At 42.0% G+C, this 14168-nt stretch overlaps 1 protein-coding gene across 1 annotated transcript; it reads right to left on the reverse strand.

Moving 5' to 3' along the window:
- Positions 1 to 4245: 4245 nt before the first annotated feature.
- Positions 4246 to 6093, reverse strand: LOC149383578 (origin of replication complex subunit 6-like). The gene is made up of 8 exons (XM_089629121.1): positions 5843 to 6093; positions 5699 to 5745; positions 5514 to 5618; positions 5346 to 5426; positions 5005 to 5116; positions 4596 to 4658; positions 4397 to 4484; positions 4246 to 4308 (listed from the first exon to the last, which is right to left on the reverse strand). The coding sequence occupies exons 1-8, from the start codon at positions 5960 to 5962 to the stop codon at positions 4304 to 4306; spliced, it is 621 nt and encodes a 206-aa protein (XP_089485247.1). The 5' UTR covers positions 5963 to 6093; the 3' UTR covers positions 4246 to 4303.
- Positions 6094 to 14168: the final 8075 nt, after the last annotated feature.

The following is a 14168-nucleotide window of genomic DNA, read 5'->3' on the forward strand; positions in this document are numbered from 1 at the left end:
GCTATATATACATATACATATATATATATATATATATATATATATATAGAGAGAGAGAGAGAGCTTTTCAACTACGCTAATATACAAAACTTAGCTTCAAGCCTTCAACACAAGAAATGCATGCAAATAAAAAAATTATTCAATAAACATATAGATATTATTGTTATTATTATTATGATTATATTCAAGTATAAGTTTTGAAGATCAAAAAAATTATGTGCTCGTTAATATTTGGATTGTATCATATTTGAAGTTTGAACACGGAATAGTTATAAAAACAGATCAAATAATCTACTAGAGAAACATGACACATGAATTTTTTTTTTTTTAATTTAACATGACACATGAATGAAAGTCCTATTTAGTGTTCATTTGTTATATTTGGAAAGCGTGGAAGAACTACTGTGATTATTTTAAGAAACATACCTAATTGTAGTGTTTAACATATATTTAAGTTACTAGAAAAAAGGGAAATAATTTATCCCTACTTCATGATTAGATAATAAATTTAATGTTTGTCGTGTATGAGTGAGAGGATGTTAGTTAGAGAGTAACAAAAGCATGAAACTACCAAATGTTATGGACACAAATTGAATCTCAACCGTAAAGATGTCTAAATCTCAAAGCTCATCATATCAATAGTTCATGTATTTTTATTTTATTTATAAAAAAATTGTAATTATGTCACACTTTTTAGTCACGAGAATTATTTTTATTGTTAAATTATGTTAGATTAGTTGTTGTAACTATTCCATAGGGAAAATGATTAATTTCCTAAGGCAAAAATCAGAACCACTCCGTACATATAGATAGATTTTTCAAGTCAATATATAGAAACAAATGTGTGTAGATATATAGAGATAAAAGCCTTTTGACATACCTAATTTCATATTGATTTATTGCAAGACAATGGACCCCCCAAGATCTTTGTTGATGAAATCAAACTAACGATGTGTTGTAGGAATTATAAGTACCTTTTTCTCTATCAAGTTCGAAACTTGATTTGAAAAGATGGCTAAAATGAGATAAAGGAGTGAAACTAGTTCTTATATAAGTGTAAAATTTAAGTGTTTTTTTCCTTTTTAAAATCGTTCACACGAAAGGTCAAGTTGGTTTCGGCGTACATTTCATTTCCATGATTTAGGCAAAGGAATGCACAGAGCATGATTAAGAATTTTGATCGTGCCAAACTTGTCTACAATTTTTTTTTTTTTTTAAAGCAACCTACAATTCAAAATGATTGGGAAAACGATAATATTTTTACATGGTATATTTGTGTAGAGAATGCAATATTTTTCAGAAGAAGAAATGAAGGATTATACTATAAATATGTAAGTATATCTTTTGATGGATGCCAAAGAGAAGATGCTAGATAGTATGATTCAACTAATTATAATGCATTTGAGACATGTTATAAGTGCTACAAATTTATAATTCATATAAGTGCTAATATTTTTAACTATATATTTATATATAGAATTATGACTTTTTTAAAAAATTAATTATAACAAACTTGGGAACATATTCTCTTTCTTTTTTTTGACATTTTTTTTTTCATTCATATGATTCATATATTTGATTACATGAAACATTTTCTCTTTAACTTGTACCATTTGTTTGTACCATACAAAAAAAATATCCAAATGCTAGCCAAATAATAACTATAACACTAACCAATTAAAAAAATACACTACATTAAGTCATTAGCCAAATGACTTATTTTCTAGCTCAAGTTTAGGGGAAAAAAATAATCGCACCCTTAAAATGTCCACTTACTACATATAATATATATATATATATATATATATATATATATATATATATATATATATATATATATATATATGAAATTGACATCAATAATACCAATTGTTTGTCATTTACCAAAAATCAACCAAAATCCAAATATTGACACATTTAGTATCAAATCGATCATGAACTAGGTTGATTTCGTGACACATTGGTCACGAACTGGTTGTAGTTCGTGATCGATTTGGTGCGTCAATATTTGTGTTTTCGTTGATTTTTTGTAAGTAACAAGTAAATGATGTTATTGTTGTCAATTTTTCTATATATAAAGGAAAAAAAAAATTTTGAATCGGCGGAACAATATGAAAAAAAAATATACAAAATAGCAATTTAAAAACAGTTGATTTACAAAGTTTCAAGGTCTAAGTTAGTAGAAGCTGTAAGTTTTCTTTTTTAAACATAATGGCCTTATTTTTAATAAAAAAAATTAACACATGTATGTAAAATACATACTCTATGAATTTAAATGCGTGAATTGGTACCTAATATACACGGATTTCTTTACAAATTTTAACTATTTTACTAATCTTAGACAAACTTTGTAATTTAGAAAGAACAGATTTGAGTTGAGTTACCTCAAAGAAATACAGCGTTAGAATTAAGGAGATCACTGATTAACAAAAGAATTTGAAGTTTGAACTTCGCACTGCTTTTGTATATTGATGCTCTCTTTTTTTCCATTCTCTAATGATTGAACCAATCTTGATTATTATAAACTCAATTTAAGAACAAACAACCTTTCAACTAATTCCAAAAGTTTGTTGTTCTCAGGTCTCACCACTACACATTTATGTGTCATGAATAATATGGACATGAAATAATTGATTACTTTAAATCTAGAAATGAACAAAGGTATAATATCAATCATGCTTATCCTTTATCATTAGATATAATCGTCAAGACACGGAATCCCAATTCCAAAGACATTACTAGGACAAAAACGAAATAGAAAAGAAAGTAACCTTTTCAGTTAACAACTTTATTTTGCCGACACTTATTTTGTGAAATTTCAACTCAGATTCAGAAAGAAATGGCCATATTATAATAAACCTTGTACAATCTTTCATGAATATTGGTCACTCTAAAATACTTTTAACTTTTATTTGATAAAGAAGTTGCGGGTCAAAAATAAGATCATGTTGTGTATGTCTTAAAAGAAATGAGTATACCGTAAACATGACATTTATTCGCGGTTTTTATTTTTATTTTCAACTTTCTTTTGCTCTCGGAGTTATAACTTATAACAAGTAAAATTTCGCTTTCTAAACCTCACAGCTAGCTAAATTGCATGATTAGCCTTGATAGTTTCATCATGGTCATATTTCACGCTGCAAGAGTGACCTTGAACCCGTCCTATCTCAAACCCAAGATGCCTTGGATTTCTTAGATTCGAAACTGACCTTACTCGTGAATCAAGACCTTGAACTTCAGATTAATCGGCGACTCATATATTCAGATTCTATTTTCAGTTTAAATATGTTTGTGAAAAAAAACAAAAAAAAAAAAAAAAAAAATCACCGAATTTCAGGAACTTACTGATAAAACTTCTACCTATTTTACTAACTTTGGCAACACTTGGAATATGTCTGCATTTAACTTCCTGGAGATAAAATCCATTACAAACAAAACGGGAAAAAATCCACACGCCCTGCGCATCACAGACCACCTCGGACTAGGCAAATGCATTTAATTAAGGTACTTAGTCTGTACCTTAATTAACACAGATGTTTCTAAAATGCCTTCATCACTTTGAACTTGAAGTCAATGTTGGATGAGTGGTGAAATTTGCAAATTTATCCTTACCGCATGGGCATGTACACAGCCAATCTAAAGCTTGAAATACCAAGCGATTAAAAATAATTAAAAAAAAATTATTTATGTTCAAGTTAATAACATTGCTAAAAGTTAATCAACTTGCCTCGATTAAAATCTAGTATTACACATCTATGCTACAAAGCTTCGAGCTTGTGAGTTTCCGGCGCCTTCCTCACGAAGTCAAGACTAGTTTGTGTTGTTCGCTTACACTCCACTGACAAGAAGACTGATTAAAATAAAGTTAGATTGGTTACCTTGAAAGCGTTGCTTACAAGACATAAAGGAAAACAGAAAGCACAATGTCCCAATTAAAATAAACAAATAAATCACCTTTGGCGCTATTTTGTTTATTCGAATCAAGAATAGAGGCTTTCCACTCATTATACATTTTCTTGCATCGCTTGTCACAAGAACCCTGAGAAAACACATTCGGGGTTGTATTTAGCAAAAACAGAAGTAAAAACAAGGCAAACACTTGAAGATAGGTGTCAAGAGTTGAATTACTAGACACTTTACTATATAAGACCCAATAATAGAAAGGCAAAACTAGAAAGCTATGGAAGCAAAGTTCTCTGATGAAATACAGAGTTCTTATACAAATTTTGGGCAAAGCGTCCTTTTCTCCGGCAAAGCGTCTAGCAGTTCTTCATAGATAGAGCAACTTACAAAGTTCAGTGTTTCAATCTAATAAGATATTCAAAGCATCATCAAATTTTAAGTACATCGTGACGAATTGAAGTTACAAACTGAAGTTACGAAGATAATGCTTAACCTTGGTTCCCTTTCACCTTTCTAGCGTCTTTGCTCTCCTTCTCGATACCGTAAACATCAAAACACAAGTCCTTCATGGAAACAGAAACCTTGAAAGAAAACATGAGCCCATACATTAGCCAGTGAAAATTTTGTAAGAAAATTTAAATTTAATCGATTGTCGTAATGAAATTGCCCCCGATGGACGACCCATCTCTTACCGATGTGAACTCGGATTCTGAGGAGCCAGAAAGCTCGATCAATTTAAGCTTGTCCACCTTTAGCTGTAAAACAGAAGCAATATTTGAACACTAAGTTAAGAATAAAAAATAAAATATAAAACATAACATGTGTTCCTCTAAATGAAAACGGGAAACAAAGGATTTTATAGCCAAATAGCCAAAATTTACAAACAAAAAAAATGTAAGCATCAGCTTTCAATAGGTTTTTTTGACCATGTGATTAATTTTTTGAAATTGGTGAACTAGTTGAATACAATGTCAAAAAGTTTTATTAACATGTCAAAATATGTTGGCAACATAACTTTCACCATCTTTCTAATCAATTAGTTTAAAATTGCTATTTTGTATAATTTTAAAAAAAAAAAAAAAAAGATCAGTACTTCTGTACCTTTTGCTTCTTTGCACACAAGTAGAATGCAACAGCTGTGAATATAGGCCGAACAAAATCAGCACTTGCCCGTCGAGAGGCTGGCAGGGAAGCGAGGAATCGTTCCTTATAACTGAAAAATAAAATAGCAAAAAAATTAATTTGTACACTTTTAAGCATCAACATTCAAATCCAAACTGCCTATTGATTTGGATCATTCGTTGTTCCACATCTCACATGTCAAGCAACAAAAATAACCTTAATCCTCACAAGCATATTATCAAACATCTGGATAATAAGAGGAATTTGGCATAATGTGATGGAATTTACCAGAGAGAGAGAGAGAGAGAGATTGATCTTACAGAGACAATCCTTTTTTAACAGACGGAACAATTCGAACACACCCAAATTGAATGGCCAATTCTCTAACATCAAGCTTGTTCCTGAACCACCAAAAATACACATTTCGGGATCAGTACGGAAATGGAGAAATCTTAAAAATTATAGAAATGAAATGAAAAAGAACTTACTTGACTCCAAGACCATTCTGAAGCAATTTATACGATCTAGTATAAGCCTTCTCAGATATTCCACTGAGCTTGATTGCCTTTGATCGATCAAACAAAACCCCCAATCTGCACACAGAAAAATACGATAACACAGAATCGGAATCACAAATCAATTTCCAATATAGTTATTCAATTCTATTCATTACCTTGTGGCGGAAATCTCTAAGCATATCACAGCTTTACACGCCTCTCCCTGAAAAACGAAAATCACAAATATAGCTTCAAAAACCATAAGATCGGATTCCATTGCTGAGAGAGAGAGAGAGATAAAAAATAAAAATAAAACTTACGACGCCGATGGTGGAGGAATCGAACTGAACATCGCAGAGGCGACGAAGCTCGGCGGCTTTACGAGTGAGGTGTTTGGACATGGAGAGATCGAGCTTCTTCGCTATCTCTGAAAGATCCATTATTCGATTTTATCACTTCTCTGTGTTGTTAATTAGGGTTTCGGAAACATGGCTTTTTTATCTCTACTGTTGAAAAAAAAAAAAAAAAAACTGAAACGGAAGAAGATCGATTTGCTTGTGTTTTGGCGGGAAACAGCGAGTTAAACGATTCGCTGGCCTTTAATAAAAATATTTGTCGCTCTCTTTATTTTTAATGAATAAGAAAATAATAGAGAACTGTATGTAAACTGTTATTCTTTATTAGTAGAGCCTTACAGTATTGAAAATAATAAATGCAAGTCAAAAACGTATAAGGTGAAAAAAGAACAATATTTATTTATTTACACATTGGTGATAATATAGCGATCAACCACGCCTATCTAAAAGAAAAAAAATACAATTACTCATTTATTCTCAGCGTCCCCTTCTAAAGGAAAGTTAGAGTTTTCGCCTCATCCTCGTTCTCCGGCGAACAATGGATGACTTGTGCGAACGTTGGTCAGAATTGGGAGTGGACGACGAAGACGACGAGAACGTGGTTGTCTTCGAAGATGACGAACTCTCGGCTGCGAGCCCTGACCTTTCTACCTGTCTTTATGGTAAGCTGCTGCGATCAAAAACTTTCAACAGAGGAGCCTTTCGGACTGTCTTGACCAAAGTATGGAAACCGAATGGTGCACTCTCGATATCGGAGGATAGCAACGGAGTATTTACCTTCAGATTTGGCAAGGCTTCTGATAAGAAAAGAGTGCTCGACTCGAGTCCCTGGAACTTCGACCGATCCTTGCTGGCTCTGCGTGACCCGGTGACTGAGACCGACCCGGCAGAATTCTTCCGCTTCGCCCAATTCTGGGTCCAACTTCATGGACTCCCTGAAAGAAACAGGTCAGTCAAAATGGGCGAGGTCTTGGGAATTAAAATAGGGAAAGTGATCAACGTCGAGAAAGATAAAGACGGGTTCATCAACGGTGACTTCATCAGAGTTCGAGTCACTATCGATATAAGCAAACCGTTGAAGAATGGTATTTTTGTTCAGCTCGGCTCTGGTGTTTCAAAAACTTGGGTGGGTTTTAAGTACGAAAAGCTTCAGGATTTTTGCTATGTTTGTGGCAAGATTGGTCATGGAGAGCCTGACTGCTCGGGAGAACGCTCTAAGGAAGGAGATAAGCCAAGGTTCGGAGCTTGGCTAAGGGGTGTGCCTCCTAACAGACTAGTAGAATCTCTATGGACGTTCAAAGGCTACGAGGCTTCACTGCCAAAGGGTTGGAGAGGGCCAGACTCACTGAAAAATAAGGATCGAAACAAAGCTCACCTTCCGAAAACCTCCCCGTCAACGTCAAGGTCTCCGACCGGGCCTCCAGGTCAATCTGCCCCTCAAGCCACGCCGATGAAGAGGACCCCGACCGCGGCCCAAGCTCAGCCTCCCGACCAACCTGCAAAGAACCCTCCGACAGCCACGAGACCGTCGCCAACAATGCATCAAGCACCGGAGTCGACTCCCATGGCGGTGGAGACCACTATGTTTGTCAATACTCACCTGGAAATCCCTGCTACGGCGACCCCTTCATCGGCGAAGCCAGATCTGTCGGCGAAGACCCAGACGCAGAAGAGCAGCTATGTGTCGGCGAAGATCCCGGCGCCGGAGGTCCTCACCTCGCCGGAGAAGAAAGATTCGGAGGTTGTGAGGCCGGAAGAAACTCGAGCGCCACTCCCAACGGCTCCTGACAAAGCGACAGCCCGACGCCCTGCCAGAAAAACGAAAAGCAAGAGTCAGAGGGTCCGACGCGACAGAGCTGCGAACCAAGCTAGTTTTGACTCACCTCCAACCTCTCTTCCGTCTGATCCAGGATTTGCCGCTCCTATTTCAGGAAAATATGTCCTTTTGTCCTCGGCTACTACCCCTGATAAGGGATTGAGGGTTCCTCATGCATATAACCCTAATGCCGGCCCAGTTACCCCAAGCCCAATCTCTACAATCCAAAACTTAAGAGATCTAGGCCAGGCTAACCAAATGGTCTCTTTACCTCATTCTTTCTCGGCTGGGCTTCAGGGGAACTGCATGGTGGGCCTGGATTCAGCGGGCCATGGACTCTACACTCAGCTCATTCCAGCTGGGCCTCACAAAAGCCAGGATGACCTCCCCTCTCTTGGGTCGGATTGGCAATTGGGCAAGAGGAAGCTCCCTTCTCTGGATAAAGGGACAGAGATGAGTTTGATTTTAGCCGGTCCGGGTGGAGATGATCACTTGGAGCTTTTAGAGAGCGGTCGGGGCAAAACGGGAAACCTGAAGAAAATGGCGCGCCTCTCAGGGAGTCTCCCTCCTAGGACTTCGAGCTTCCCCCTCCACGCCTCGACGGACTCTCCAGTAAGTCCACCTATCACCTCTCATACTCATTTACAGTTTTTTTTAGGACATAGAGACTTATTTTCAGCTACACTAGCCCTAGGGGATAGAGATTCTTTTTCGGACACCCAAGATCTAGGGGATAGAGATTTACTTTCTGCCACACATGACTTAGGGAGGAGAGACTTTACTCGTACTTTGGAAGTTTCTAGTTCACTAGATTCGACCTTAGTAGTTACTGGTGAGAGAGCGGCGCCCCTCGAGAGTGAGGGCCGCCGAACGCGATGATAAGCGTTATATGGAACGTCCAGGGGTTGGGCAATCCCGGGACGAGGTCAGCCCTCCTTGCTCATGTTCGTGATCATAGTCCCGATTTTATTTTTCTTTCGGAGACTAGACTACGGCGAGAGGGGACTGAAAGGGTGAGAGTGTTGTTGGGTTTCGATGGTTGTATGACGGTGGACTGTCTTGGTAGGAGTGGAGGCTTGATGTTACTTTGGAAAGAGCCTGTGAGATTCCTACTCGGGACGTTTTCGAGATATCACATTGAGGGAGATCTGGTTAGCGAGCTAGGTGAGAGATGGAGATTTGTGGGGATCTACGGGGATCCGGTGAGCACCCAGAGGAGGCATACTTGGGAGCTTCTTCGTCGCCTCCGGAGCTCTTCCACGGGTCCTTGGTTAGTTGGAGGCGACATGAACGAAGTTGCCTCTAACTCAGAGATTAGAGGAGGTAGCGACAGAGGCCCCGGCCAGCTATCAGCATTCAGAGACATGATTTTAGATTGCGACATCGATGACTTAGGTTTCGAGGGTGACCCTTTCACTTGGCGCAGAGGAGGTATTGAGGAGCGTTTGGACAGATGCCTTGCGAGTCACGAGTGGAGCGATCTCTTCCCTTCGGCCAAAGTTCGACACTTGAGGTTCTGGAGATCGGATCATAGACCTCTACTTCTGCTTACAGCGGGTTTCAGAGACCGTCGGCGGAGCAGGAGGCCGAGGAGATTCTTCTTTGAGGAGTCTTGGATAGGAGAGCCAGAGTGTGACGAGCGGATCCGTAGCGCTTGGGGGATGGGTCAGAGTGGTGATCAGAGTCCGAGCTTAGCTGATGCGATCACTCAGTGCAGACAGAGCCTCTCCCGCTGGGGCGGGGAGAGGAACAGAGAGATCAGAGATAGGATCGAGAAGCAGAAGAAGATCGTGGAGCTTGCGGGATGATCGGGCCCGGATTTCTGTATGGAGACCTTCAGACGGGAGGAGAGACAGCTTGACGCCTTAGTAGAGAGGGAGGAGCACTACTGGAGACAGAGGAGCAGAGTGTCCTGGATGCGGTGCGGAGATAAGAATACGAAGTTTTTTCACCGCAAGGCTTCTGCTAGGAGAAAGAAGAACGCCATCAGAGGTTTGGAGGACGAACACGGGGATTGGCACAGTGGAGACTCTGAGATAGAGAGGATCGTCTCTGGTTACTTTGGTGACATATTCTCTTCAGCGAGGCCTTCTTCGCAGAGTATTGAGCTAGTTTCTGCGGGCGTACAGCCTAGGATCTCGGAGGCGATGAACGCCAAGTTGGAGCGCCCTTTTGAGCCAGGGGAGGTGAGAAAGGCACTTTTCTCGATGGATGAGATCAAGGCCCCGGGAAGTGACGGCTTTCCCGCGATTTTCTACCAGAGATATTGGGACATAGTTGGCGAGTCGGTCTTGAAGACCTGCCTTGGGATTCTTAACGACGGGGATGAGGTGGCCACCATTAATGATATTGTGGTCACCCTCATCCCCAAAGTAGAGGATCCGAGATGAGTCAGCGACTTCAGACCGATTAGCCTGTGTAATGTGATCTATAAGATAGTGGCCAAGTGTTTGGTCAACCGTCTTAAGATCACTATGCACGATGTTATTTCTGAGTCCCAAAGCGCTTTTGTAGGAGGTAGACTGATCTTCGATAATGTCATGGTTGGATTCGAGGCTCTCCATACGATGAAGCGGAAACGCTTCGGAAATGGAAAGTGTGCGTCTCTCAAGCTTGACATGGCAAAGGCATTCGACAGGGTCGAGTGGGTCTACCTGGAGTCGATGATGTTGAGACTGGGATACAGCACGCAGTGGGTGCACCTTATCATGAGATGCGTTACCTCAGTCAGATTTGCTTTCAACATCAACGGCTCCACCCGAGGCAGTGTGACTCATTTCAGAGGCCTCCGCCAGGGGGACCCTCTCTCTCCATTTTTATTCCTCTTCTGCTATGAGGGTCTCTCAAGCCTCCTTCGAGCGAGCGAGGATGCTAGGGCGATTTCAGGAGTCCGATTCCGGGATCTTCACGTGTCTCACCTTCTTTTCGCGGATGATAGCATGGTATTCTGTCGAGCGATACCTGACGAGTGCGAGAGGGTTACAGACATTTTACGGACTTATTCAGAGGCCTCGGGCCAGATGGTGAACTTTCAAAAGTCCGATGTTTGTTTCGGTACGGAGGTTAGCGATGAAGAGGGTGAGGTTTTGGCTCAGATCCTAGGTGTTAGGAAGACGGACTGCCATAAACGATACCTAGGTCTTCCCGCGTTCAGTGGTCGGAGGAAGGCAGAGCTTTTTGGGTTTGTGAGAGACCGTGTCTGGGCTAAGATTAAGAGTTGGAATGGTCTCTCCCTCTCGCAGGCTGGAAGAGAGGTCCTCATTAAATTCGTCCTTCAGTCGATCCCCAGTTACGTGGCCTCATGCCACAAGATCCCACTGCGTCTGATTAGAGACATCCATTCGGTGATCGCCAGATTCTGGTGGGGGGTGGAACGGCGACGAAGAAGATCCACTGGTGCAAGTGGAAGACCTCACGCGACACAAGTCAGAGGGCGGGATGGGCTTCAGAGATCTGGAGAAGTCCAACCAGGCCCTTCTGGCTAAGAGTGTCTAGAGGCTTCTCAGGAGACCGGACAGTCTGGTAGGACGAGTCTATAGACAAAGCTACTTCTCAGATGGTGATATTATGACGGCTCTCCCTGGCTCGTGTAGCTCTTCCATATGGCGCAGTCTTCTTTGGGGACGTGAGATCATTCAGTCCGGCTCGAGATGGCAGATCGGGGACGGGGAGTCTGTGTTGGTCATAGGCGACAGTTGGGTTCCGAGGGACAGACCGGCCACCTGGATTGATCCCCCTTGGATTCCCCCCGATATGCGGGTAGCTGAGCTTATGAGATTCGACGGTAACTGGGACGTCGATCTTATTACAGCGATGTTCGGGGAGGAGGACGCTGCGGCGATCCTGAGCATTCCGTGTGGTGGTGAGGGTACTCCTGATGTGCGTCGCTGGCATTTCACTGAGAACGGAGAGTACTCCGTCAAGAGCGGCTACCGTGTCGCGATGGGGAGAGCCAGTACTCCGGTCGCCAGCTCTTCAGATCCGACGGTGATGGAGAAGTGGTGGACGAAGTTCTGGCAGCTGAGAGTTCCTCCTAAGGTGAAACTCTTCTGCTGGCGAGTCTGTTTAGGCCAGATCCCGGCCAGAGCAGTCTTAGCCAAGAAGAGGATCACCTCTGACGACAGCTGCCCTGTCTGTCAGGAGGCGAGAGAGACTGGTTTCCACGCGTTTTGGGGTTGCAGGTGGAGTAGGAGAGTCTAGAAAGAGGTGGGCTTCGGCCACATTCTTCCACCTTTCAGAGACGGCGATGTTTTCGACGCTATCCTCAGAGCGACGGAGACCCTTGAGGTTCGTTTCCATGAGCTTTTCATTACCATTATTTGGGAACTTTGGAACCACAGGAACAATGTCTTAGCCGGGAGATCAGCTTGGAGCCAGCCACAGCTAGTCCAGTGGAGGGTGAGCTTCCTCGAGGAGTACAGAGCGGCTACGGTTGGGGAGACTCCGACGAGCACGAGGGTGACTACGACCCACAGATGGACCCCCTAGGGACGGGACCCTCTCGATTAACGTCGACGCGGCACTCGCTCGCGACCGTGGAGGCTTCGGTGTCGGTTGTATAGTTCGAGACCACACCGGAGAGGTGATCGTCTCGCAGACGCTTTTCCTGGCTAGGGGGTTCTCCCCCCAGCTTGCGGAAGCGTATGCTGTCCTCCAGGGCATAGAGCTAGTTCGCAGCGTCGGGGGCAGGAGAGCGGAGATCCAGTCTGACTTCTTGGGGGTGGTAAGGATGATCGATGAGGGCGCGACGCCTGCGACAGAGCTTGGGACGATCTTGCACCGCATCTTCAGAGAGGTAAGGGAGCTTGAGGTTTTTCGCATTATGCATATTTCTCGTCTTTGTAATGTTGCTGCGCATAATCTAGCGCGCTACGCGGTTAACCATCACTCGTCCTCGACCTGGCTGGGTTTAGTCCCGCCTTGTTCGGAAGAGGCCATTAGGGCCGATGATCGCGAGTTGAGGTCCCGCACGGCCTCCTAGGGCCCTGTTTGTTTGAGTTTATTTCTGTTTTCTTTCCGTTGGTTTCTGTTTCATTCTTATCCTTGTAACCACGGTTTTCCTCCGCCATACGTGAGGGCTTTTATGATATTCCGTGGCACCGACCACGTTTCCTCAAAAAAAAAACCACGCCTATGTCAAAAACTTGATATGACATACGATCATGTTGGGTGTCGCTTCCTCGAAAGGGTCATGACCAAATTGGGATTTGCAAAGCAATGGGTGTCTATGATTATGAGGTGAAAAACAACGATTAAATGCGTTTTCAACCTTAACAGTCATCTTGTGAATTCATTTTTCCTATTTTGTTCAGAAGGTTTGTCAAGCCTCCTAAACAAAGCGGAAGAGGCGAGGGAGGTCGAGGGAGTTCAGTTTTGGGGACCCGGGTCTTTTACTTTTCACCCGACAACATGCTTTTCTTCAAGGCCGACGAGGAAAACATTATCATCGTCCAAGGCTGTGAACTATGATAAGACAAGTGTCACATTTAGATCTCAAATTAAGGCCGAATATCAAATCCCACTGGCAGGGATATTGGGAGTCCGACGAGCTGAATATTTGATCATTATCTCGGTCTTCCCACTTTTTTTCTAGAGCAAAAAAAGAGGATCTATTCACATTTGTCCACAATAGAGTTTGGAGAAGGAACAAGAGCAGAAAAGGTAGTTTCTTTTCTCAAGCCAGGAAAGAGGTCCTACTCAAGGCGATTGTGCAAGCGATTCCGAGCCACGCGATGAGTTGTTTCCGTCTTCCGAAAAGCCTCATTGACAAGCTTTGCAAACTTATGAATGCCTTTTGGTGGGGAAGCACAAAAGAAAAAGAAGAAAACCCATTGGAATAAAGGCGGTCTTGGATTTTAAAATCTCGAGGACTTCAATCAAGCCTTCCTCGCCAAAAAGCTTGGAACCTTATTCTATCCTATGGGGATGAGATCTCATCCAAAGGGGCTCGAGATGGATCCCACGACCTCGAAATTGAAAGGCCAAACGGGCGTTGAACTCTGAACTGTCTTTGGAAATGTTCTCGCCCATTAATGCCGAGCAGATTCTATACATTCCATGTAGCATGGGTATATACGGAGGACCGTCTTATGTGGCACTTCTCAACTGACGAAGAGTATAACGTTAAAAGTGGCAATAGAGTTGCACAAGATCGGAAGGAGGCGGCGAGCGGGTCTATAACAAAAGCAAAGAAAAATGGTGGGCTTTCCTTTGGTCCTCAAAACTTACTTCCGAAAATTAAGTTATTCATATGGAACCTTTGCCACAATTGGCTTCCTACGAATTCTAATATAAGGATAAGAAAGGTCGCAGATGATAATGATGGGTTATCACGACGCTCGCTCGGGATCACACACCGACGACCAAATTAGAGATGCTCATTGATGAAGTAAAGGGACTCATAGATAGCTTCGAAGATTGTTGTTTCATGTTCATACCTCGTAGTTAGAGCACTAGTCTAATCCCAAGAAAGAT

The sequence above is a fragment of the Urtica dioica genome, chromosome 10, assembly GCF_054948205.1.
Source record: "Urtica dioica subsp. dioica isolate 48M chromosome 10, U.dioica_male_clone48M_v1_H2, whole genome shotgun sequence".
Classification (NCBI taxonomy): Eukaryota; Viridiplantae; Streptophyta; class Magnoliopsida; order Rosales; family Urticaceae; genus Urtica; species Urtica dioica.